At 45.6% G+C, this 22,906-nt stretch overlaps 2 protein-coding genes across 5 annotated transcripts in view; one reads left to right on the forward strand and one right to left on the reverse strand.

Annotated features, from left to right (window-relative positions):
* Nucleotides 1-10,854, forward strand: part of RHOQ (ras homolog family member Q) — a 143,559-nt gene extending 132,705 nt beyond the window's left edge. Inside the window, exon 5 of the mRNA XM_063918388.1 lies at nucleotides 6,398-10,854. Coding sequence (XP_063774458.1) covers nucleotides 6,398-6,553 — 156 coding nt within the window. The 3' untranslated portion in view covers nucleotides 6,554-10,854. The remainder of the gene's footprint in view (nucleotides 1-6,397) is intronic.
* Nucleotides 6,603-22,906, reverse strand: part of PIGF (phosphatidylinositol glycan anchor biosynthesis class F) — a 75,075-nt gene continuing 58,771 nt past the window's right edge. For all 4 annotated transcript variants that reach the window (XM_063918386.1, XM_063918384.1, XM_063918387.1 and 1 more), the window contains one exon: nucleotides 6,603-6,912. In XM_063918386.1, the coding sequence (XP_063774456.1) occupies nucleotides 6,799-6,912 (114 nt within the window). In that variant the 3' untranslated portion in view covers nucleotides 6,603-6,798. The remainder of the gene's footprint in view (nucleotides 6,913-22,906) is intronic.

Raw genomic sequence — 22,906 nt, forward strand, 5'->3', positions numbered from 1 at the left:
ATCATGTAAAAGCCCTTACCTAAATTTTCATTCTGACAGGGCGGAATTGAGGACTCGTCCTCAATTTCTACCTAAGGTGGTTTCTGCATTTCACATGAACCAACCTATTGTGGTACCTGCGGCTACTAGGGACTTAGAGGACTCTAAGTTGCTGGACGTTGTCAGGGCCTTGAAAATATATGTTTCCAGGACGGCTGGAGTCAGGAAAACTGACTCGCTGTTTATCCTGTATGCACCCAACAAGCTGGGTGCTCCTGCTTCAAAGCAGACGATTGCTCGTTGGATTTGTAGTACAATTCAGCTTGCACATTCCGTGGCAGGATTGCCACAGCCAAAATCAGTAAAAGCCCATTCCACAAGGAAAGTGGGCTCATCTTGGGCGGCTGCCCGAGGGGTCTCGGCTTTACAACTTTGCCGAGCAGCTACTTGGTCAGGGGCAAACACGTTTGCTAAATTCTACAAATTTGATACCCTGGCTGAGGAGGACCTGGAGTTCTCTCATTCGGTGCTGCAGAGTCATCCGCACTCTCCCGCCCGTTTGGGAGCTTTGGTATAATCCCCATGGTCCTTACGGAGTCCCAGCATCCACTTAGGACGTTAGAGAAAATAAGATTTTACTTACCGATAAATCTATTTCTCGTAGTCCGTAGTGGATGCTGGGCGCCCATCCCTAGTGCGGATTGTCTGCAATACTTGTATATAGTTATTGTTACAAAAAATTCGGGTTATTATTGTTGAGCCATCTTTTCAGAGGCTCCTTTAAATTTATCATACTGTTAACTGGGTTCAGATCACGAGTTGTACGGTGTGATTGGTGTGGCTGGTATGAGTCTTACCCGGGATTCAATATCCTTCCTTATTATGTACGCTCGTCCGGGCACAGTATCCTAACTGGCTTGGAGGAGGGTCATAGGGGGAGGAGCCAGTGCACACCACCTGATATCTCAAGCTTTTATTTTGTGCCCTGTCTCCTGCGGAGCCGCTATTCCCCATGGTCCTTACGGAGTCCCAGCATCCACTACGGACTACGAGAAATAGATTTATCGGTAAGTAAAATCTTATTTTCATTCAGATCTAGGATGTGTTATTTTAGTGTTCCCTTTATTTTTTTGAGCAGTGTATTTAATGTTCCCATGTTCAGAAGAATTCAATGTACAGTATTTTCTACACGGTCTAACCATTATAGGAGCCAGAGACAAATGTACATTTGTGTGTAGTGTGTATTTATGTGGGCTAGAATAACAAATATTAGGATAGTAAATGTAAAGAATTGCCAACATTTCATAATTTCCCCCCCCCTCCTTTCAGAATGTTACATGTAATGACTGGTGTGCTTTTATCTGCGGAGAATGCACTTACTGTAGATCTATAGGGGTATATTCAATAAGGGTCGAAAGCTGCAGTCTGTCGAAAAGACGTCAGTTTTCGACTTTTTAAGGTCGAATCGTGATTCGACCTATTCAATCCCAGCTGTTTTTATTCGACAAGTCTGGGAATTTGAGTTGTCGATTAGTACGAGAATCAGCAGTATAGCTGCCGATTCATGTACTTTTGAGGAAAGCGGGGCCAAATTCAACAGGATTTCTATCATCTCAGTCAGACATAAAAAAAAAATAGTATTTTAATACCTACCGGTAAATCCTTTTCTCCTAGTCCGTAGAGGATGCTGGGGACTCCAAAAGGACCATGGGGTATAGACTGGATCCGCAGGAGACATGGGCACACTATAAGACTTTGAATGGGTTTGAACTGGCTCCTCACTCTATGCTCCTCCTCCAGACCTCAGTTATAGGAACTGTGCCCAGGGAGACGGACATTTCGAGGAAAAGGATTTTTGTTACACTAAGGGTGAGATACATACCAGCTCACACCACAAACATACCGTACAACTGGATTAGCAGGAATACCAGACAACAGTATGAACGAAAAACAGCAACAAGCTGAACATAACCGATACACAACCTTTGTGTAACCGAAAACAACAACTAACAATACAACTGCAAGTAACAGTCCGCACTGGGATGGGCGCCCAGCATCCTCTACGGACTAGGAGAAAAAGATTTACCGGTAGGTATTAAAATCCTATTTTCTCTTACATCCTAGAGGATGCTGGGGACTCCAAAAGGACCATGGGGTCTATACCAAAGCTCCAGACCGGGCGGGAGAGTGCGGACGACTCTGCAGCACCGATTGAGCAAACATGAGGTCCTCATCAGCCAGGGTATCAAACTTGTAGAACTTAGCAAAAGTGTTTGAACCCGACCACGTAGCCGCTCGGCACAGTTGAAGTGCCGAGACCCCTCGGGCAGCCACCCAAGATGAGCCCACCTTCCTGGTAGAATGGGCCTTCACTGACTTCGACTTCCAGCCGTAGAATGAGCATGCTGAATTGTATCACAAATCCAGCGTGCAATAGTCTGCTTGGAAGCAGGATTTCCAATTTTGTTGGAAGCGTACAGGACAAACAGAGCCACCGTTCTCCGAACAAGAGCCGTTCTGGTGATATAAATTTTCAAAGCTCTTACGACATCGAGAGATTTTGGCACCATCACGGCATCCGTAGCCACAGGGACCACAATAGGTTGATTTATGTGAAACGAAGAAACCACCTTCGGCAGAAATTGTTGACGAGTCCTCAACTCCGCTCTATCCACATGGAAACCCAAATATGGGCTCTTGTGAGACAAAGCCGCCAATTCCGACACCCGTCTGGCGGACGCCAAGGCCAAAAGCATGACCACTTTCCAAGTGAGAAATTTCAACTCAACCTTTCGCAAAGGTTCAAACCAGTGAGACATAAGAAATTGTAACACCACATCAAGATCCCACGGGTGGCACAAACGGTGGATGGATATGCAGCACTCCCTTCACAAAAGTCTGAACTTCTGGAAGGGCGGCCAATTCTTTTTGAAAGAAAATAGATAAAGCCGAAATCTGCACTTTGATGGAACCCAATTTCAGGCCTGCATCCACGCCTGCCTGTAAAAAATGGAGGAAACGACCCAGCTGAAACTCCTCCGTAGGAGCCTTCTTGGCTTCACACCATGACACATTTTCTCCAAATACGGTGATAATGCTTCGCCGTGACCACCTTTCTAGACTTAAGGAGAGTGGGATACCAGGCTCTCTGTGGCCAATCTGGAACGACGACTACCGCCTGAACCCTTGTTCGTCTTACGATCCTCCAACACTTTTGGAATGAGAGGAAGTGGAGGGAACACATATACCGACTGAAACACCCACGGAGTTACCAGGGTGTCCACTGCACTGGCTTGGGGGTCCCTCGACCTGGAACAATACCTCGGAAGCTTCTTGTTGAGGCGAGACGTCATCATGTCTATTTGAGGAATTCTCCAACGCCTTGTCACTTCTGCAAATACCTCTTGATGAAGGGCCCACTCTCCTAGATGGAGATCGTGTCTGCTGAGGAAGTCTGCTCCCCAGTTGTCAACGCCCGGAAGGAAGACTGCTGACAGAGCGCTCACGTGTTTTTCCGCCCAGCTGAGAACTTTTGTGGCCTCCGCCATCGCCGCTCTGCTCTTTGTTCCGCCCTGGCGGGTTACGTACGTCACCGCTGTTATGTTGTCCGACTGAATCAGGACAGATAGACCTCAAAGAAGGTGTTCCGCTTGCAGAAGGGCATTGTAAATGGCTCGTAACTCCAGAACGTTTATGTGGAGACCAGTTTCCTGGCTTGACCATTTTCCCTGGAAACTTCTTCCATGAGTGACTGCTCCCCCGGGGGGCGGGGGACACATCCTGAAACTCCAGTTTGTACCCTTGGGACATTATGTCTAACACCCAAGGATCTAGGCCCGAGTGAAACCAGACCTGACTGAAGAGTCGGAGACACGCCCCCACCGGCACGGACTCCCGTAGGGGAGCCCCAGCGTCATGCGGTGGACTTGGCAGAGGCCAGGGAGGACTTTTGGTCCTGGGAGCCTGACACAGCAGGCGACCTTTTTCCTCTTTCTCTGCCTTTTGACGCAAGGAAGGACGAGCCTCTTCCTTTTTTGTATTTATTAGGCCGAAAGGACTGCATCTGATAATGGGGTGCCTTTTTCTGTTGTGCTGGAACATAAGGAAGAAAAGATGACTTACCCGCTGTAGCGGTAGACACCAAGTCAGCGAGGCCATCACCAAACGACACTACCTTTATAAGGGAGAGCTTCCATAGCTTTCTTGGAGTCGGCATCAGCATTCCATTGATGAATCCACAGCGCTCTCCTGGCCGAGACTGCCATGGCATTGGCCCTTGATCCCAAGAGGCCAATATCACTCGCTACATCCTTTGTTATGTTATCCCTATCCAGGGTATCCATGTCAGATGCCAAATTATCAGCCCACTTAGCAATAGCACTACTCACTCAAGCCGACGCCACGGCAGGTCTGAGGAGTGCACCCATAGTGACATAAATGGCCTTTAATGTCGTTTCCTGCTTACGATCCGCAGGATCCTTGAGGGCAGCAGTGTCGGGAGACGGAAGCATCACCTTCTTGGACAGCCAGGACAGAGCCTTGTCCACATTGGGAGATGACTCCCACTTTTCCCTGTCGTCAGAGGGGAAAGGATATGCCATAAGAGTTCTCTTGGGAATCTGCCATCTTTTATCAGGCGATTCCCAAGCCTTTTCCCAAAGAGCGTTCAGTTCATGAGAGGGGGGAAATGTTACCTCAGGTTTCTTTCCCTTATACAAACATACCCTTGTATCAGGAACAGCAGATACTTCAGAAATATGTAAAACATCTTTAATAGCTACAATCATGTACTGAATACTCTTAACCAATTTCGGATGTAAACTGGCCTCACTATAGTAGACACTGGAGTCAGAGTCTGTGTCGGTATCCGTATCAGCTATTTGGGTAAATGAACGCTTTTGTGACCCCGAGGGGCCTGTACCTGGGATAAGGCGTCCTCCATGGATTTTCTCCACGTTTGTGTCTGAGAATCAGATTTATCCAGCCTCTTAGACAATAACGCCACATTTGCATTCAATGTACTCAACATATTCACCCAATCAGCAGTCGGCGGTGCCGACAGAGTCACTCCCAAATCCTTCTCTGCGCCCCCAGTAACTTCCTCCGGGGAGGAGCACTCAGCCTAAGACATGTCGACACACTTTACCGACACACACACACTCTCACACTGGCAATAGGGGACAAATCCACAAGGAAGCCTGTTAGAGAGAACACAGAGGGAGTATACCAGCTCACACCCCAGCGCCCATATACTACTGAAAAAATAATATATGATCACTGCGCTGTTTAAATAGCACCAATTTACTGTGCTCCCAGAGAGACGAGGGGGGAGATGGGGGAGAGCAGCGGCTATATAGTTGGTGCTGTAGCGCTGCTCTCCCCCGTCTAAGTTCCTGCATCTCAATTCGAATTGAGATGGGCATTGAATAGCCCAGATCAGATCCATTCAGACTTCAATTGAATCTACCCCATAGTGTGAGATACAGATTATCCCTGCATTCTCACTGGATCATTGGACTCATTCAAACATGTGTCCATTATTGTCTTACCTCTACATCATGCTCAGGTGCAGATAAATGAGTTGGTTATTTATAAAATAAATTTCCTAAAACCACTATATAATATGCTGACACCAAACACCCCCCCCCAACTATTAGAGATGCCTTTTAAAAATTGTGAGTTGCTTTAACCTCTGCAGTGCACAAATGGTTCGCTTTCAATGGGAAAGATAATGCACGCTATCTGCATAGGCCAACACCTGGGTGGCTTGGGAGTGTCACCCAGGCACGGTATATAGAGTATATCAAAAAGATGACAAGTGTTTCATATTCTGCCTTTTTCAGAAGCCCTGTATGGCTGTACCAAATTACAAATATTTGTTCTGCTTAATACATCATCATCGGAAACATGACGTGTTTATTAAAAGTATTATCACAATTTGTGACTTTAGCTGTATATTATTAGACAGAAGAGAAACAAAACCACCCCTCTCTGCCTCACTTCTCTGCATAACGTGTTACTGCACTGGACCTGGGCAGGTTAGAGAAACCCTCCTGCCATCACAGCATGTGCTGTACGGCATCGGTAATCTCACAGGTATCCTTATGTGATCAGCACCTACCTTAGATAAACTAATTCTCTGTGGTATATACATTAGTATAGGCTGTGGCTGAAGAAACAAAGCATTAATAGTAAACATCACAGACGTTACTCTGAGAATTACTTAAAGGGACACTGATACTGGACAGTGCTCTGTCTTGCCCATGGCGGCACCATGTTAGCCAAATTCCCTAAGCTACACTGCTGATGTAAAGGGAGGACTTAGTTTGTAAATAAAATGCTATATTGACTGTTTAATCTGAAGATGATCTTCTGTAACCTCACTGGTACTGTACCTGAATAAATTTCTCATTGACAGATCGGGGCATACTGCTACGTGGAGTGTTCGGCTTTGACGCAGAAAGGACTGAAGTCTGTATTTGATGAGTCAATTATAGCTATACTAACTCCAAAGAAGAACCTTATGAAGAGGAGAATAGGCTCGAGATGTATAAACTGCTGTCTGATCACGTGAGACACACGCATGGCTCCCGTGAGAACACATGGTACGAGTTACTTGCACCACAGCTGCACAAAGATTTTATTGTCTCGATTTGCAAATACAACATTGGCAGCAACACACTGGGGACATGATTGTTCATGGATTCTTCTGATGGAAAGTTGCAGGTTCTCTTGTCATAAGTTATATAGGAACCACATGTGTGCAGCGTGGTGACTGCTCCCCAAGTCTCACTGCATCGAAGCTGTGGCCATCTGCTCTTATCTGCTTTTGTATGTGAGATGTTTCCTGTTCCAGTAAATCCAGAATGGTGCGAGCAGGAGACCTGCCAAGTACCCCAAAGTAGCACCCAGTGAGCAAGAGATGGGCCATACCTGCAGGAAGCAAGGAAATGAGGTCATCAGTGCAATGGCAGGAATAAGTTTTACAGAAAGTGATTATATATACACAGGCCGTCTGCCAGACAGACGTATTCTGCACACACTCATTTAAATAATAGCCTGCAGTGAAAATATGCTTCCCACCTCAATTAAGGCAATTTACTGGATACTTTAAAAGGTTCGAAATGCATCCTGTGGTTTTTTGTTTGAGGATTTATTTTTTTGTATTAAGGAAAAAATATAATCACTAAAACTGAAATACAAGTCGCTTGGCATAATAAAAGTTCCTGAAGTTATTACAACTGATATACTGGAAAACACAACATTAAATGTAATGTGGAGGGGACACAGGCAACATTGTCAGACTTGCGTTTCCACTGCGGATCATGCTTTCCAGTGGTGGTGTGCCTCCCGCATTGGGCATGACCTGGCAGATGGGGGCTCCCCCAGCTAGAAATACATCAGATTAATCTGTGCCGACATGATGAAGTCAAGGAGAAATACCTCACACAGGAGCGCTGAAGATGCTGCATTCAGCAGTCTCCATTCACTTCTAGGATTGTGTCCAAACAGAGCTACACGGATCTTAGCATACATTAGGATTACATAAGAGATGCACCTATATAAAAGCATTCATCATCTGGAGATGCTATGTCTCTTGAGGGTTGCTACCATTAAGTCATGTAGTAAATATAATTAGTGGTGCCGCTATGGTAGTGACAGCTGAAATAGATATACTGTATATGTAGTGTTAATGAAAGAGGGCCTAGCTGCATTTATCCAAAGAAAACGGTTCCATATCTATGGGCAAAGCCACAATTAGTTATAATGGCTCAAGTGACGTCTCAATCCCGGAGCTCCTAGGGTCTTTTCAAAAATAAAAATCAGTAAACCTTCAAGCTATGATTTATAGCTAATATCGCACATTCTCTCCACATTATGCTGCCTGAGGTGGTCTTACCCCAGAGCAGCCAAGCATAATAACCAGTCTGAAATGTCTTCTTTTGGTCTTTATACGAAAATGGGAGTAGGTGCCGATCCTGCAGTGTATAACCACAGTATAGTGCACATCAATCTGAACAACATCTGGACCACCTTTTGATAGAAAATCATAATCTACGGCTTTGGGCTCCACACTGCAGCCCTGTACAACAGTACATAAAAACAGATGGAGTGTAAAAATTTATTTTTTTAGCATCTGACAGTCCATGTAACACTATTAAAAATATGACTTCAGGGCACAAGCCTCTCCCGCAGGAATAAAAACTTCCAGATCTTGACTTGACGTCAAAGTTCCACTTAACATCCATTTCCTTGTGAGGTTTCTAAAGTGTAGTAATCCCAAGACAGAAGCCTGTAAGCATTCTTTTTAGCGCTGTCTCCAGCTTTTTTTTTTTAGGAGCCATAGCTGTTTCAAATAGGCTCAGCACCCTGGGAGGTTAGAAGGATAAGGATAATTGACTGTGGAACGTACACCTGGCTTAATTGCTCAGTCAAGTATAAGGGTTTTAACAAGAAGAAAATAAAAACCACCACCCAGAAAGAGTGCTCACATTTTACATATTAAATATTGGGACAAAACATACAGTATAAGCAGAAATTCAGTAAATAGTTATTCAGCCTCTAGAATATGCAGGATTGGAACTGCAGAAGCTGTAGGTACTTCTCGCCTATAGGTCTAGTGAAACACATAGTTGAACCAGTGTTACATTTTGTGTACACAAGTTAGGGTAACAGAAACTGACCTTTGCCACTAGGTGACAGTCTTTCTTCTTACAGTACTGAGCGCACAAATTGGTTTTCCGAAAAAAATGGAATGTTACTATGTAAGCCTTTTTAAGTGTGCGTGGAAGGCCGGCTATTACACATACCGACTAATATTCAAAAGCATTCATCGTATCTCTTCACCAGAAACTGGTGCTTCAGTGAGATCATTAGAGAAATGGTAATAAGTACACTCTAAGGGGCCCTACACACTGGCCGACCCGCTGCTGAGCTGCCCGACGGCGGATACGGCCGACGAGCGTCCCCCGTCTGCATTGAAGTGCAGGCAAATATGGACGAGATCGTCCATATTGGCCTGCATGTACAGCCAACGGGGGACCAGCGCTGAACGAGTGCAGGGCCGCGCATCGTTCATCGCTGGAGCCTCCACACTCAAAGATATTAACGGTATCTCGTTCATATCTTTGGCTGATGTCGGCCAGTGTGTAGGGCCCTTAAGGCAGACAAAAATAAAGCAATTTCAGGTTGGCTCATAGATGGTCAATTTAAAATTGTATTTAGAGAATGGACTAGTTGTAGTTTACGTGAGTTTGTAGACCAAGCTTAAATGCTATTTCTTCCTCCTATGTCACAAGCGTATTTATACTTTTTTTTTTTTTTTACTTGCAAGTGTGCGAGTTAGCACGGCAGACAAACAACAAATTGGGCATGATTCAATTATTATAGCCACCAGCAACCAGTAGATGGCATCCATCGGAGATATTCACTTGTTGTGCCATTTGGGACTGATCAGCTGTCGGAACCTGCATTTCAGCTTGCACCCACTGGGGGGAAAGGTGAGCTGAAATAAGTGAAAAAGTGACCAAACAGGACTTCGGTCAGGATTAAACCCAACCTCTATGGGTGCTATAAGCGCTTTATACGGGATTAGGGGCGATAAACAACTGCAACTCACATAGGATTTTGCAACCAAATGCAAAAATTAGTTCGAGATGCAAGATTTAGGAGGATAATCTAATGAACATCAACTCTTGGAGATTCGGCCCTCTTTAGAGGAGCAATTAGTTTAGAGTAGAGCTTTTATTAGGGTGGAACCAAATATTTGCACAGCCCCAGAAAAGCACATTTAAATGCACAGAGTATAAACACAGTCCCAGTGTCCCCCTTGCTCTGTCTAAACTAGCAGCATAGTTCGAGAAAAGGGCGATGTAATTAAGGTAAGTGATCAGACAGTAACGGTTTACTTTTTGTGCTCTCCTATATTTGCAAAATGTCCAAAAGGTTTCGCTCTAAACATCAGAATGAGGAAAGCAAGCACTAGCTTATGTGCGCAAGAGGCGTAAAGCACAGTGGTAAGCAACACAGCATTTTGTAATGGGTCTTAGTGTCCTTATTTCAGTTATGTGGCACAGCACCAGAGGGGGTCACTTGGATTTACTAGGACAGTGCTGCAGAAATGACCTAGAAAGATTATTATACCAGTGTGGCTTTTTTGTATAGCTGCATTTTATATGTAGTTCCATGTTGTAGATTTGAAAACTAAACGCTTCCGTTGATATGATCCTAATTTTCTATTGGATAACTGAGAGGGCACTTTTTATATTGTTCATTTTACATTCAAATGTTGAGAGACACTGTGGTTATTTGAAGACTGCAAAACTGGACGGCAAGAGAATGGATATCATGAACACTTTTCCACAGACATGAATAGCATACAAATGATATAGATCAGGGGATCTCAAACTCGGTCCTCAGGACCCCACACAGTGCATGTTTTGCAGGTAACCCAGCAAGTGCACAGGTGTATTAATTACTCACTAACACATTTTAAAAGGTCCACAGGTGGAGCTAATTATTTCACTTGCGCTTCTGTGAGGAGACCTGGAAAACATGCACTGTGTGGGATCCTGAGGACCGAGTTTGAGAACCTGTGATATAGATAAAATGTAGTATTTTGTAACGTGAAGGCTCTGCAAAGCAGCCATCGCCAATATGGAGGCAGCAACTTTGCCTAGAGCTGAGGTATAGTACATGTCTTGTTGAAATGTGCATCACTTATTTACACACAAGCAAGGCACAATCTCAATGCAAGCCTCTGCACAACTTGATCATGCCAATGTGCCTCAGTCGTTCTATGGAGCAACAATTGCTGATGTGATAAGCATAGCTCATTTACCCATGCCTAATAAACCTGTGTAGTATTTATTACAAGCTTCTGTGTTTTGTATAAGTCGTTCTTTCTGTCAAGGCATTCTAATGGTGGGTGTAGGTCTTAAAAATCATTGGCGAAGTATAACGGGAACACCTGGGTTAATGCTTTATTATGAAGCATTTTTAAAAGTTACTATATACATATAATGCCACCACTTTTTTTTTTTTATGGACTTGTAAGAAAACAAATGGCATACGATAACAATAGTATCTGAAATGGTCCGTAATTACATAAGAATAAGAATCTAAAAGAAATGCGGAGCCTGCATACACAAATGAGGGGGATTTCCTCACTTGGTGCACACACATACATATGTAATGACCCAGGAAACATTGATAAATGTTTTACTTCAATCACATACACCATACAGAAAAGAATGTCCACCTTGAGCTCGATGGGAGCAGATCTGAGTGTAAAGTGGGGTACACACTAGGCGATTTCAGCCTAAAAAAATCATTTTTAGACTTATGTCATCCAGTGTGTACAGTATGTTAGTCATATTGGTGACCGATGAACAATGCGCGCTCCTAAGCTGACATGCAGCTCAACCAGTCAATGTCGGTCGGGCTGAGCTGCATGTTCGGGAATGCCGGCAGTGATGTCACTGTACATTATCGTTGAATGAGAACGTTCAGTGTGCACGCACTATATCGGTCACCGATATAGTCGTCCATCGCCGCCAGTTCCGAATCGCCTAGTGTGTACCCGGCTTAAAACGGAAATAAAAAAATCTTTCTGCTATATACAGGCAGATTACAAGAATGTTATGTCACAGGGAGAATTTAGATGTGTCACTCAATTGAGGATATATAGTACATGCTAAGGGGTTAGACTACTAAGCATCTAACAGGCCAGAAGCAGCTAGCGAGAACAGATTTATAATGAAAAAAATACACAACTTGCCCTCGAGGTCATGTAAAATGCATGACAGACATTAATACCTGATAGTGTTTGAAAATAAATCTTTCTCTTACGTCCTAGAGGATGCTGGGGACTCCGTAAGGACCATGGAACTTTCTAGTATGGTGTGCACTGGCTCCTCCCTCTATGCCCCTCCTCCAGACCTCAGTTAGATCTTGTGCCCAGAGGAGATAGGGTGCATTACAGGGAGCTCTCCTGAGTTTTCTGTGAAAAGAATTTTGTTTGGTTTTTATTTTCAGGGAGCTCTGCTGGCAACAGACTCCCTGCATCGTGGGACTGAGGGGAGAGAAGCAGTCCCACTTAAGAGTTTAAGGGCTCTGCTTCTTAGGCTACTGGACACCATTAGCTCCAGAGGGAGTCGGAACACAGGTCTCACCCTGGGGTTCGTCCCGGAGCCGCGCCGTCATCCTCCTCACAGACGCCGGAAAAAAGAAGCCGGATGAGTACGTCAGACATAAGACGACATCAGGTGGCAGAAGACTTCAGATCTTCATGAGGTAAGCGCGCAGCAGGAAGCTGCGCGCCATTGCTCCCACACTTACACACACACTGGGCACTGATGGGGGGGGGGGGCGCCATGGGCAGCAATAAACCTCGTTTTAGGCAAAAAAGCATGTAGTTAGGCTGCGGAGGCAGTAAACTATGGATCCCCGCCATTTTTTTCAAATTCACGAGCGGGACCGAAGCCCGCCGCGCGAGGGGGCGGAGCTTGATCCCTCAGCACTAACCAGCGCCTTTTCTCCACAGAGGCTGCAGAGAACGCTGGCTCCCCGGACTCTCCCCTGCTGAGCATCAGAGGGCTGAAAAAAAGAGAGTGGAGCACATAATTAAGGCGCAGTGAGTGGGGAAATCTATATACATTTATATATATATATATATATATATATATATAAAAGCGCTATCTGGGTTTTTTTTTTCCTGGGTCAGTTGGCGCTGGTGTGTGCTGGCATACTCTCTCTCTGTCTCTCCAAAGGGCCTTCTTTAGGGAATTGTCCCCTTATAGTTATATCCCAGTGTGTGTGGGGTGTCGGTACGTGTGTTGGCATGTCTGAAACGTATCCAAAGAAGAGGTGGAACAGATGAGTGGTGTGTCTCAGTCGGTGCCGACTCAGGATTGGATGGATATGTGGCATATGTTAAATGCTAGTGTAGCTTCACTGCATAAAAGACTGGACAAAGCAGAGTCCAGTGCGTCGGTAGGTAATCTACGGATTATACCGACTCTCAGGACCCGTCGGGGTCTCAGAAACGTCCCTTCTCTCAAATAAGGGACACAGATACCGACACGGACTCTGATTCCAGTGTCGACTATGATGAAGCAAAATTGCACCCCAGGGTGAGAAAGTATTCAATGCATGATTATTGCAATAAAAGATGTGTTACATATCACTGATGAGCCCTCGGTGCCCGACACGAGGATACACATGTTTAAGGGAAAGAAACAAGTTATAAACTTTCCTCCTTCCCATGAAATTAATGAGTTATGTGAAAAAGCATGGGAAACTCCAGATAAGAAACTGCAGATTCCCAAAAGGGTTCTTATAGCGTACCCTTTCCCTACACAGGACAGGGTATGTTGGGAATCCTCTCCCACAGTGGACAAAGCCTTAACACGCCTTTCCAAGAAGGTGGCGCTACCGTCCCCTGACACAGCGGCCCTCAAGGATCCTGCGGACCGCAGGCAAGAGACTACACTAAAGTCTATCTACACTCATACTGGTACTTTGCTTAGACCGGCAATTGCGTCGGCATGGGTATGTAGTGCAGTAGCAGCTTGGACGGATACACTGTCAGCTGACCTCGATACCCTAGATAGGGATACAATTTTGTTAACATTAGCTCATATTAAGGACGCATTCTTATATATGAGGAACGCTCAAAGAGACATTGGTTTACTGGGTTCAAGAGCCAATGCTATGGCTATTTCGGCAAGAAGAGCCTTATGGATCCGCCAATGGACGGGGGATACAGACTCCAAAAGGCATATGGAGGTTTTACCTTACAAAGGTTATGTATTGTTTGGGGACGGCCTCGCGGACCTGATCTCTACAGCTACCGCGGGTAAGTCAATTACCTTTTGTTCCCCAACAGCAAAAGAAACCCCCACAATATCAGATGCAGTCCTTTCGGTCGCATAGATCCAGAAGAGGTCGGGGCTCCTCTTTCCTCGCCAGAGGTAAGGGTAGAGGCAAGAGGACACCTGCTGCGGCTGGTTCCCAAGAGCAGAAGTCCTCCCCGGCTTCCGCTAAGTCCACCGCATGACGCCGGGGCTCCCCTCCGGGAGTCCGCACAGGTGAGGGCACGCCTTCGACTATTCAGCCAAGTCTGGGTTCAGTCAGACGTGGACCCTTGGGTGATAGAAATAGTCTCCCAGGGCTACAAGCTGGAATTCGAAGAGGTGCCCCCACGCCGATATTTCAAGTCGGCCTTACCAGCTTCTACCCCAGAGCGGGAAGTAGTGCTAGCTGCAATTCAAATGCTGTGTCAACAGCGAGTGATTATCAGGGTTCCCCTGAGCCAACAGGGAAAAGGGTATTATTCAACCCTATTTGTGGTTCCGAAGCCGGATAGTTCGGTAAGACCCATTTTAAACCTAAAATCCCTGAACCTGTACCTGAAAAGATTCAAATTCAAGATGGAATCGCTCCGAGCGGTGATAGCCTGCCTGGAAGGGGGGATTTTATGGTGTCACTGGACATAAAGGATGCTTACCTTCATGTCCCCATATATCCCTCTCATCAGGAGTACCTGAGATTCGCTGTACAGGATTGTCATTATCAGTTTCAGACGTTGCCGTTTGGGCTGTCCACGGCCCCGAGGATTTTCACCAAGATAATGGCGGAAATGATGGTGATCCTGCGCAAGCGAGGAGTCACAATTATCCCATACTTGGACGATCTCCTGATAAAAGCGAGATCAAGAGAGCAATTACTGGAGAACGTGTCACTCTCTGAGAGAGTGCTTCAACAACATGGGTGGATTCTCAATCTACCAAAGTCACAGTTGGTTCCGACAACTCGACTACCGTTCCTAGGCATGAGACACGGAACAAAAGAAAGTTTTCCTCCCGTTGGAAAAAGTCCAGGACCTCCAGAACATGGTCCGAGAACTACTAAAGCCGAAAAGTGTGTCAGCTCATCAATGCACTCGGGTTCTGGGGAAAATGGTGGCAACTTACGAGGCCATTCCCTTTGGCAGGTTCCATGCAAGGACGTTTCAATGGGATCTTCTGGACAAATGGTCCGGGTCCCATCTACAATTACATAAAAAAATAACACTGTCCCCCAGGGCCAGGGTGTCTCTTCTATGGTGGCTACAAAGTGCTCACCTTCTAGAGGGTCGCAGGTTCGGCATTCCGGACTGGATCCTGGTAACCACGGACGCGAGCCTCCGAGGATGGGGAGCAGTCACCCAAGGAAGAAGTTTTCAGGGACTATGGTCAGACCAGGAGTCCTGTCTACACATCAACGTGTTGGAGCTAAGGGCCATATACCACGGCCTTCGACATGCAGAGAATCTTCTTCGCAACCTACCGGTTCTGATTCAATCAGACAATGTCACAGCAGTAGCTCATGTGAACCGTCAAGGCGGGACAAGAAGCAGAGTCGCGATGGCGGAAGCCACCAGGATTCTTCGCTGGGCGTAAAATCACGTAAGCGCTCTGTCAACTGTCTTCATTCCGGGAGTGGACAACTGGGAAGCAGACTTCCTCAGCAGACACGATCTCCATCCAGGAGAGTGGGGACTTCATCAAGAAGTCTTTGCAGAGATAACGGGTCTCTGGGGAGTTCCTCAAATAGACATGATGGCGTCACGCCTCAACAAGAAGCTTTGGAGGTATTGTGCCAGGTCCCGGGACCCTCGGGCAATAGCAGTAGACGCTCTGGTAACGCCATGGGTGTTCCAGTCGGTCTATGTGTTTCCTCCGCTTCCTCTCATCACAAAAGTGTTGAGGATCATAAGACGAAAGAGTACAGACAATACTCATTGTTCCAGACTGGCCTCGAAGGGCCTGGTACTCAGATCTTCAGGAGATGCTCACAGAAGATCCTTGGCCTCTTCCTCTAAGAGAGGACCTGTTGCAGCAGGGGCCCTGTCTGTTCCAAGACTTACTGCGGTTACGTTGGACGGCATGGCGGTTGAACGCCGGATCCTAGCAGAGAAGAGTATTCCGGAGGAGCTCATACCTACTCTAATAAAGGCTAGGAAGGAGGTGACGGCAAAACATTATCACCGTATCTGGCGGAAATATGTCTCTTGGTGTGAAACCAAGAATGCTCCTACGGAAGATTTCCATCTGGGTCGACAGGAGTGGATATGGGCCTAAAGTTAGGCTCTGTTAAAGTACAGAATTCGGCTTTGTCAATATTCTTTCAGAAGGAATTGACTTTTCTTCCAGAAGTCCAGACGTTTGTAAGAGGAGTACTGCACATCCAGCCTCCTTTTGTGCCCCCAGTGGCACCATGGGACCAGAACGTGGTGTTGCAGTTCCTTAAATCACACTGGTTTGAACCCCTTAAAACGGTGGAGTTGAAATTTCTCACCTGGAAGGTGGTCATGTTGTTAGCCTTGGCATCTGCGAGGCGTGTGTCAGAATTGGCGGCCTTGTCTTACAAGAGCCCTTACTTGATTTTTCATGTGGATAGAGCGGAATTGAGGACTCGTCCTCAATTTTTACCCAAGGTGGTGTCTTCATTTAATATGAACCAACCTATAGTGGTGACTGTGGCTACGAGTGACTTGGAGGATTCCATGTCCCTGGATGTAGGCAGGGCCTTAAAAATGTATGTAGCCAGGACGGCTAGAATTAGGAAAACAGATGCATTGTTTGTCCTGTATGCTGCCAACAAGATTAGCGCGCCTGCTTCGAAGCAGACTATTGCTCGCTGGATCTGTAACACGATTCAGCAGGCTTATGTTACGGCTGGATTGGCGTTACCGCATTCAGTAAAGGCCCATTCCACTAGGAAGGTGGGCTCTTCTTGGGCGGCTGCCCGGGGCGTCTCGGCATTACAGCTTTGCTGAGCAGCAACTTGGTCGGGGTCAAACACCTTTGCTAAATTCTACAAGTTTGATACCCTGGCTGATGAGGACCTAGCATTTGCTCAGTCGGTACTGCAGAGTCATCCGCACTGTCCCGCCCGATTGGGAGCTTTGGTATGAACACCATGGTCCTTACGGAGTCCCCAGCATCCTCTAGGATGTAAGAGAAAATAAGATTTTAAACCTACCGGTAAATCTTTTTCTCCTAGTCCATAGAGGATGCTGGGCGCCCGTCCCACTGCGGAAAATCTGCAAGATTTGTATATAGTTATTGCTTACATAAGGGTTATGTTACAGTTAGAATCGGTCTTGGACCGATACTGTTGTTTGTTCATACTGTTAACTGGTTATGTGTATTCCAGGTTATATGGTATGTTTGGTGTGGGCTGGTATGAATCTTGCCCTTAGATTAACAAAATCCTTTCCTCGTATTGTCCTCTGGGCACAGTTCTCTAACTGAGGTCTGGAGGAGGGGCATAGAGGGAGGAGCCAGTGCACACCATACTAGAAAGTTCTTTTAGGTGCCCATGTCTCCTGCGGAGCCCATCTGTACCCCATGGTCCTTACGGAGTCCCCAGCATCCTCTACGGACTAGGAGAAAAAGATTTACCGGTAGGTTTAAAATCTTATTTTTTGTCATCACCCACCTACACACACACAGGTAATGTGTGGACTGAAATAATGGCCATAAAATGCATTCTATATAGTCACTAAGGAATCCGGGAAGCCTCTAAGGACCTTTATGGCCAAAGATGTAGTAGCAGGTGCTGGTTATCTGCGTATTGCTAGTCTATATTCTCACAAATATTATGCTCAACCCACACATGCACTTTAGATCATTTCATGATACAAAACAGACATTTCCGTTCCTCTGTGGAAAATGGGCAGATGCTACAAAACTACTATTAAACAGGGCAAGAAGTTATAGAAAAAGTAGTAATACCAGGGATTTGGTGAGAAATAGGCACATGCCACTATGTTAGAAGTGGAGTAGACGCTAGATGGCTACTCGAAGGCAGCAAAAATTCAAAATCCATGTAGGAGGTGGCACGTGCCTCTTTCCCACTGAGCCCCTCAATTGTCTGAGGACACCAATGTCATTTTAGCTTAGATAATCAATTAGGAATTAGAACAGTCTAAATGTGCCAGACATTTTCTATAGAGATGATACTTTGCATAGATATGGTCAACATGACCTGCTCCGTACATTCCTGATAATGCAGACTGTTGCTGGAGTTTTTTCACCAAGTCCCTGTATGTGACTCTAGGATTCCTTGTGTTACAATTACTCCAAGTGAAAACAATGTACAACATCACGTGCAAGATATGTCCATGGTAGCACCCCATCCACCATGACATATCTAGTACTGTGCTGTAACTCCACAGTTTCCACTGAGCTAGGAAGTGGCGATTCTTCTGGATGCTGGCAAGCTCATATACTGTATACTGTGCTCATGTATCTAGTATCATTTAGATATGGTTTAATATATATACACAATTAAGAGTTTGTTTCTGATCAGATGGCTCAATGAGCAAACCTAAATGCCTTATGGGTAACGAATACCCACAAATAAAGTCTTCAAGCTGTCAATTTGCTCTATTCCCATAGATTATTTATACACTGAAAGAAATTAATTTCAATATTAAAAAAAAAAAAAAGTTTTCAAAAATTATTCCAGGCAGTTTTCTAAATAACCCGTTAGTACCTCATTGTTTCCATGCCAGATTCCCTGCGGTACCGCAGATAAATACACACGCACACATATCATATAAACAAAACAAGATCTGGAAAATGTCTTCAATCAAATAGGACTACACTATAAGGTTGACAATGAAGCCTAGTGAGTAAGTGCAGTCAGTTTAACATCCTTATAATGTAGGGTGTACATTAGTCTGCCTTTTTCCTACCATCTACTTGAGTAAATGGTCTGCGGCAGTGCTGGCTATAGCGTGTATCCATTGCGCCATGTGGGTTCTGCTGATGGAACATATATGGTTCCTTCATTTGCAAAAAATTTAAATTAAGTCTACTTAAAATTACAATACAGACAGCCAACAAGTCTAACTTGAAATTACAATTGAAAAAATTAGAGCATATGGAAGGTGCAATTGACCCCAGTCTTCCCTCCACACAGCGGGCCTGATTCAGATCCCAAAGAATCTGCTGCATTATGCGCAAAGTACCGATGGCTGGTACTTTGCGCTTGTGCAGGACCCGTGCAATACAAGTCCTGCGTTGACAGATGCACTACGGCTGCAGACATTTCGGGGCAGGCATCCATCCACTTCAGGGAAGGGGGGATATGTATTTCTGTTGAAGGACAAAGATTTTCTGACATCTTGGTAGGAGCTGTTGCAGCCAGCTTACGTGACCCCATTGGTTACTCAGTCAGCCGATGATATTGCAGGTGATCAGATGCTACATCCTAGGATGTAGCACTTGATCACAAATACATACAGGAGGAGTCTCAATATAGGAGACTGCTGCATTACCATATTAGTGCATTGCTGCTGCTTCCAGGTAATTTGCAGCGATCCCCTCTCCAACCACTTCTGAAGTAGGCCCAATGACAGTGGCCTCAACATTTCCATAAAATGCACACACAGTATTTCACATGACTGCAAAACTGTAATTCATGCACTCGCCACATTCTGCACTATTGTAAATAAGACTCACCCAACAATCTATTATCAATGTAGCAGCTAAATGGATGTTCTATTGTTGCTCTGCCCTGTCAGTCACTCTACTGAATGCCTATTTCTCATACGTCCTAGAGGATGCTGGGAACTCCGTAAGGACCATGGGGTATAGACGGGATCCGCAGGAGACATGGGCACACTATAAGACTCTGAATGGGTGTGAACTGGCTCCTCCCTCTATGCCCCTCCTCCAGACTCCAGTTAGATTCTGTGCCCAGGAGAGACTGGACACACACTAGGGGAGCTCTACTGAGTTTCTCTGGAAAAGACTTTATGTTAGGTTTTTTATTTTCAGAGAGACCTGCTGGCTACAGGCTCCCTGCATCGTGGGACTGAGGGGAGAGAAGTCAGACCTACTTCTTCTTAGTTTAAGGGCTCTGCTTCTTAGGCTACTGGACACCATTAGTTCCAGAGGGTTCGATCACTTGGTTCGCCTAGCTGCTTGTTCCCGGAGCCGCGCCGTCAACCCCCTCACAGAAGCCAGAAGAAAGAAGCCGGGTGAGTATATGAAGAACAGAAGACTTCAGTGACGGCAGAAGACTTAAGTAACAGGCAGCGGTCGCGCTGCGCTCCATGCTCCCACACACCAACGGCACTCACAGGGTGCAGGGCGCTGGGGGGAGGAGCTCCCTGGGCAGCAAGTTACTGAAGGTCTCTTTCGCTGGCTGAACATGATATTCGGTGTCCGGACGCCGGCTACAATGCCCCCGCCAGCATATCGCAGCGGTCCCGCGGCGCGCCATGGCTCCCACACACCAACGGTTGTTAACGGGCGCAGGGGGGGGGTGCCCTGGGCAGCAAGTTATACACTACACTGACTCTGCCAGACAACATATACAGTGTGTAGACACTGTATATGGTCCTTTCCCTCCAAAAATAGGCTATTTTATATTGCGGGCTACAGCGCGCCGAGAAGGGGCGGAGCTTAGCTCTCTCAACAAGATTAAGCGCCATTTTCTACAATGTCCCTGCCAAAACAGCAAACAAGGGGGGGCACAGTGTTTTAGTGCTATATAGGGAATAATATGGCACTAATTTCTGTAGAAGGGCATGTTATAATTTTGTTGTGCATTTATTTCTGCGTGTTCCCGGTCAGAAATACCCACTATGTTTTTTAGTCCATGTGTGTCGACATGTGAGAGGCTCTATTAAAAAACAGCTATTGGGGGTCACTGTCGGCATCGCCGACGCCTGTTGGTAATTTATATAGTATCAGCAGGTCGGTAGTTGTATACTTGTAGGAAGTAAACACTATGGGAGACACAATACTCTGTGGGTGATCCTGTCGGCACCGACTGTTATTACTGGTTTCAGTAACATCCTGTAGTTGCCTTTTAGCTACATATGTGTGTGTGTGTGTGTGTGTGTGTGTGTGTGTGTGTGTGTATACACACATACATACACATATGTATATAATTATAGGTATGGTACGGTTCCATATCCATGTAGCTCTGGCATAGACATGGTAGTATGTGTGGAGGACGGTTTCTGGCATTATATATGTATGTATACTTTCCTCGGACCCCACGGGGTCGGGAAGATGTTATTTTGCCTGGTTTCTACTCCTGCTGTCGACAAATTCTGGGTTTTTCTGTCGACCATGACGTTTCCTGGTAGATCCAAACTGGGGCATTCAGTACATGACATACACATTCAGAACACATTACTGTCACTACGGACCCGACTGTTCCGGACTATCCGCTTATATGTATGTTAAAAATATATATACATATATATCTATATAGGATATGTGTGAAAATTGTGTATTACATTATGTATATTCATATTATAATGAATGCTGAAGTAAAAGGTATTCTTTCTCATGTGCTGCTCGCTCTGTTGATATAGCTCTAGGTCGGCAGTGACGAGTTGGTCTCAGTTCCTCTCAAGGAGTCCGAATGTTATTCTTTTCCCGACGCGGATAGAATACGGTGAAAGTAAACTCCTGGTCGACACGGGGCCCTGTCACAGAGGATCGTTCACAGGAAGCTAAGTGATCGTTTATTTCTATGCTTTAGAGTTGTTTGCATTACATGCACATGGGGGGAGTATTTTTTATATTCGGAAAGGCATCCGTTAGAATTACCCTACAGAGAAAGGGGAGGTTTCTTATGTTGATTCTTCTCCATAACATTGCAGCAGGCTGCCGTACGACGGCAGGAGGTGTGGCTTCCTGCTGCCTCCATTTCCCTCCTCACATCATGTCAGTGTCCCTGTGAAATTATCGATCTTTTTACAGTTTCTTATACAGCACAGCACATTATCTATCTCCTGATATATTCTGTGCTGCTGGGGGACCATGCTACTTCCACTATATAACTGTGTGTGGGTTTGTGCTACCTGCATTCCCCTCTTCACATCATGTCACTGGCCCTGTCACATGCAGCCCTGTCATCACTGACATATCATGCATGTTCTGATATAGTGTGTGCTGCTGGTCCACCCCTAGGGGTGCTAGTGGTGTGTTACCCCCACAGTGTTTGTTCCCAGAGTGTAAGTCATATGTATAGCAAGTTTGGTGTAAATTGCTCCAGGCATTCAAGAGTTATGCTGTCTGCTGTAAAACTCTGTGCTGCCTCAACCCTAGGGGTGTCTTATCCCCACAGCGTTTGTTCCCAGCTTGTAAGTCAAATGTGTACCAAGTTTGTTGTAAATTGGTCCAGGCAATCGGGAGTTATGTTGTATCCTGAAATACTCTGTGCTGCTGCCCCACGCCTAGGGGTGTCTAACCCCCACAGAGTTTGTTCCCAGATTGTAAGTAAGATGTGTACAAAGTTTGGTGTAAAGTGCTCCAGCCCTTCCACAGTTATGCTGTCTGCTGACATACTCTGTGCTGCTGTCCCACCCCTAGGGGTGCTATGGGTGTCTGACCCCCCACAGTGTTTGTTTCCAGAGTGAAAGTCACACGTGTACCAAGTTTGGTGTAAACTGCTGCAGGCATTCCAGAGTTATGCTGTCTGCTGAAATACTCAGTGCTGCGGCCTCACCCCTAGGGGTGCTAGGGGTGTCTTCCTCCCACAGTGTTTGTTTCCAGAGTGTAAGGCAGAGGTGTACCAATTTTGGAGTACATGGGTCCAGCAATTCTGGAGTTATGCTGTCTCCTGATATACTCTGTGCTGCTGTCCCGCCCCCTAGGGGTGCTAGGGATTTCTAATTTTTTTAGTTGCCTCCAGCATGTTTTAATACGCTCGTATGCCAAATTTCACAATCGTCGTTTGTAAACTGTGGATTTGTATAGAAATACAGACAGAAGGACAAATTTTAACTTTTATATAGTAGATTTAGGACAACAACAAAAAAACAAAAAAAAAGTTTTGATTTTTTTTTCTAAATGTTTAGGGATTGTGAAAGAAACTGAATATTACTGTGTCACTTTAGGTCTTATTT

The sequence above is a fragment of the Pseudophryne corroboree genome, chromosome 4 (genome assembly GCF_028390025.1).
Source record: "Pseudophryne corroboree isolate aPseCor3 chromosome 4, aPseCor3.hap2, whole genome shotgun sequence".
Classification (NCBI taxonomy): Eukaryota; Metazoa; Chordata; class Amphibia; order Anura; family Myobatrachidae; genus Pseudophryne; species Pseudophryne corroboree.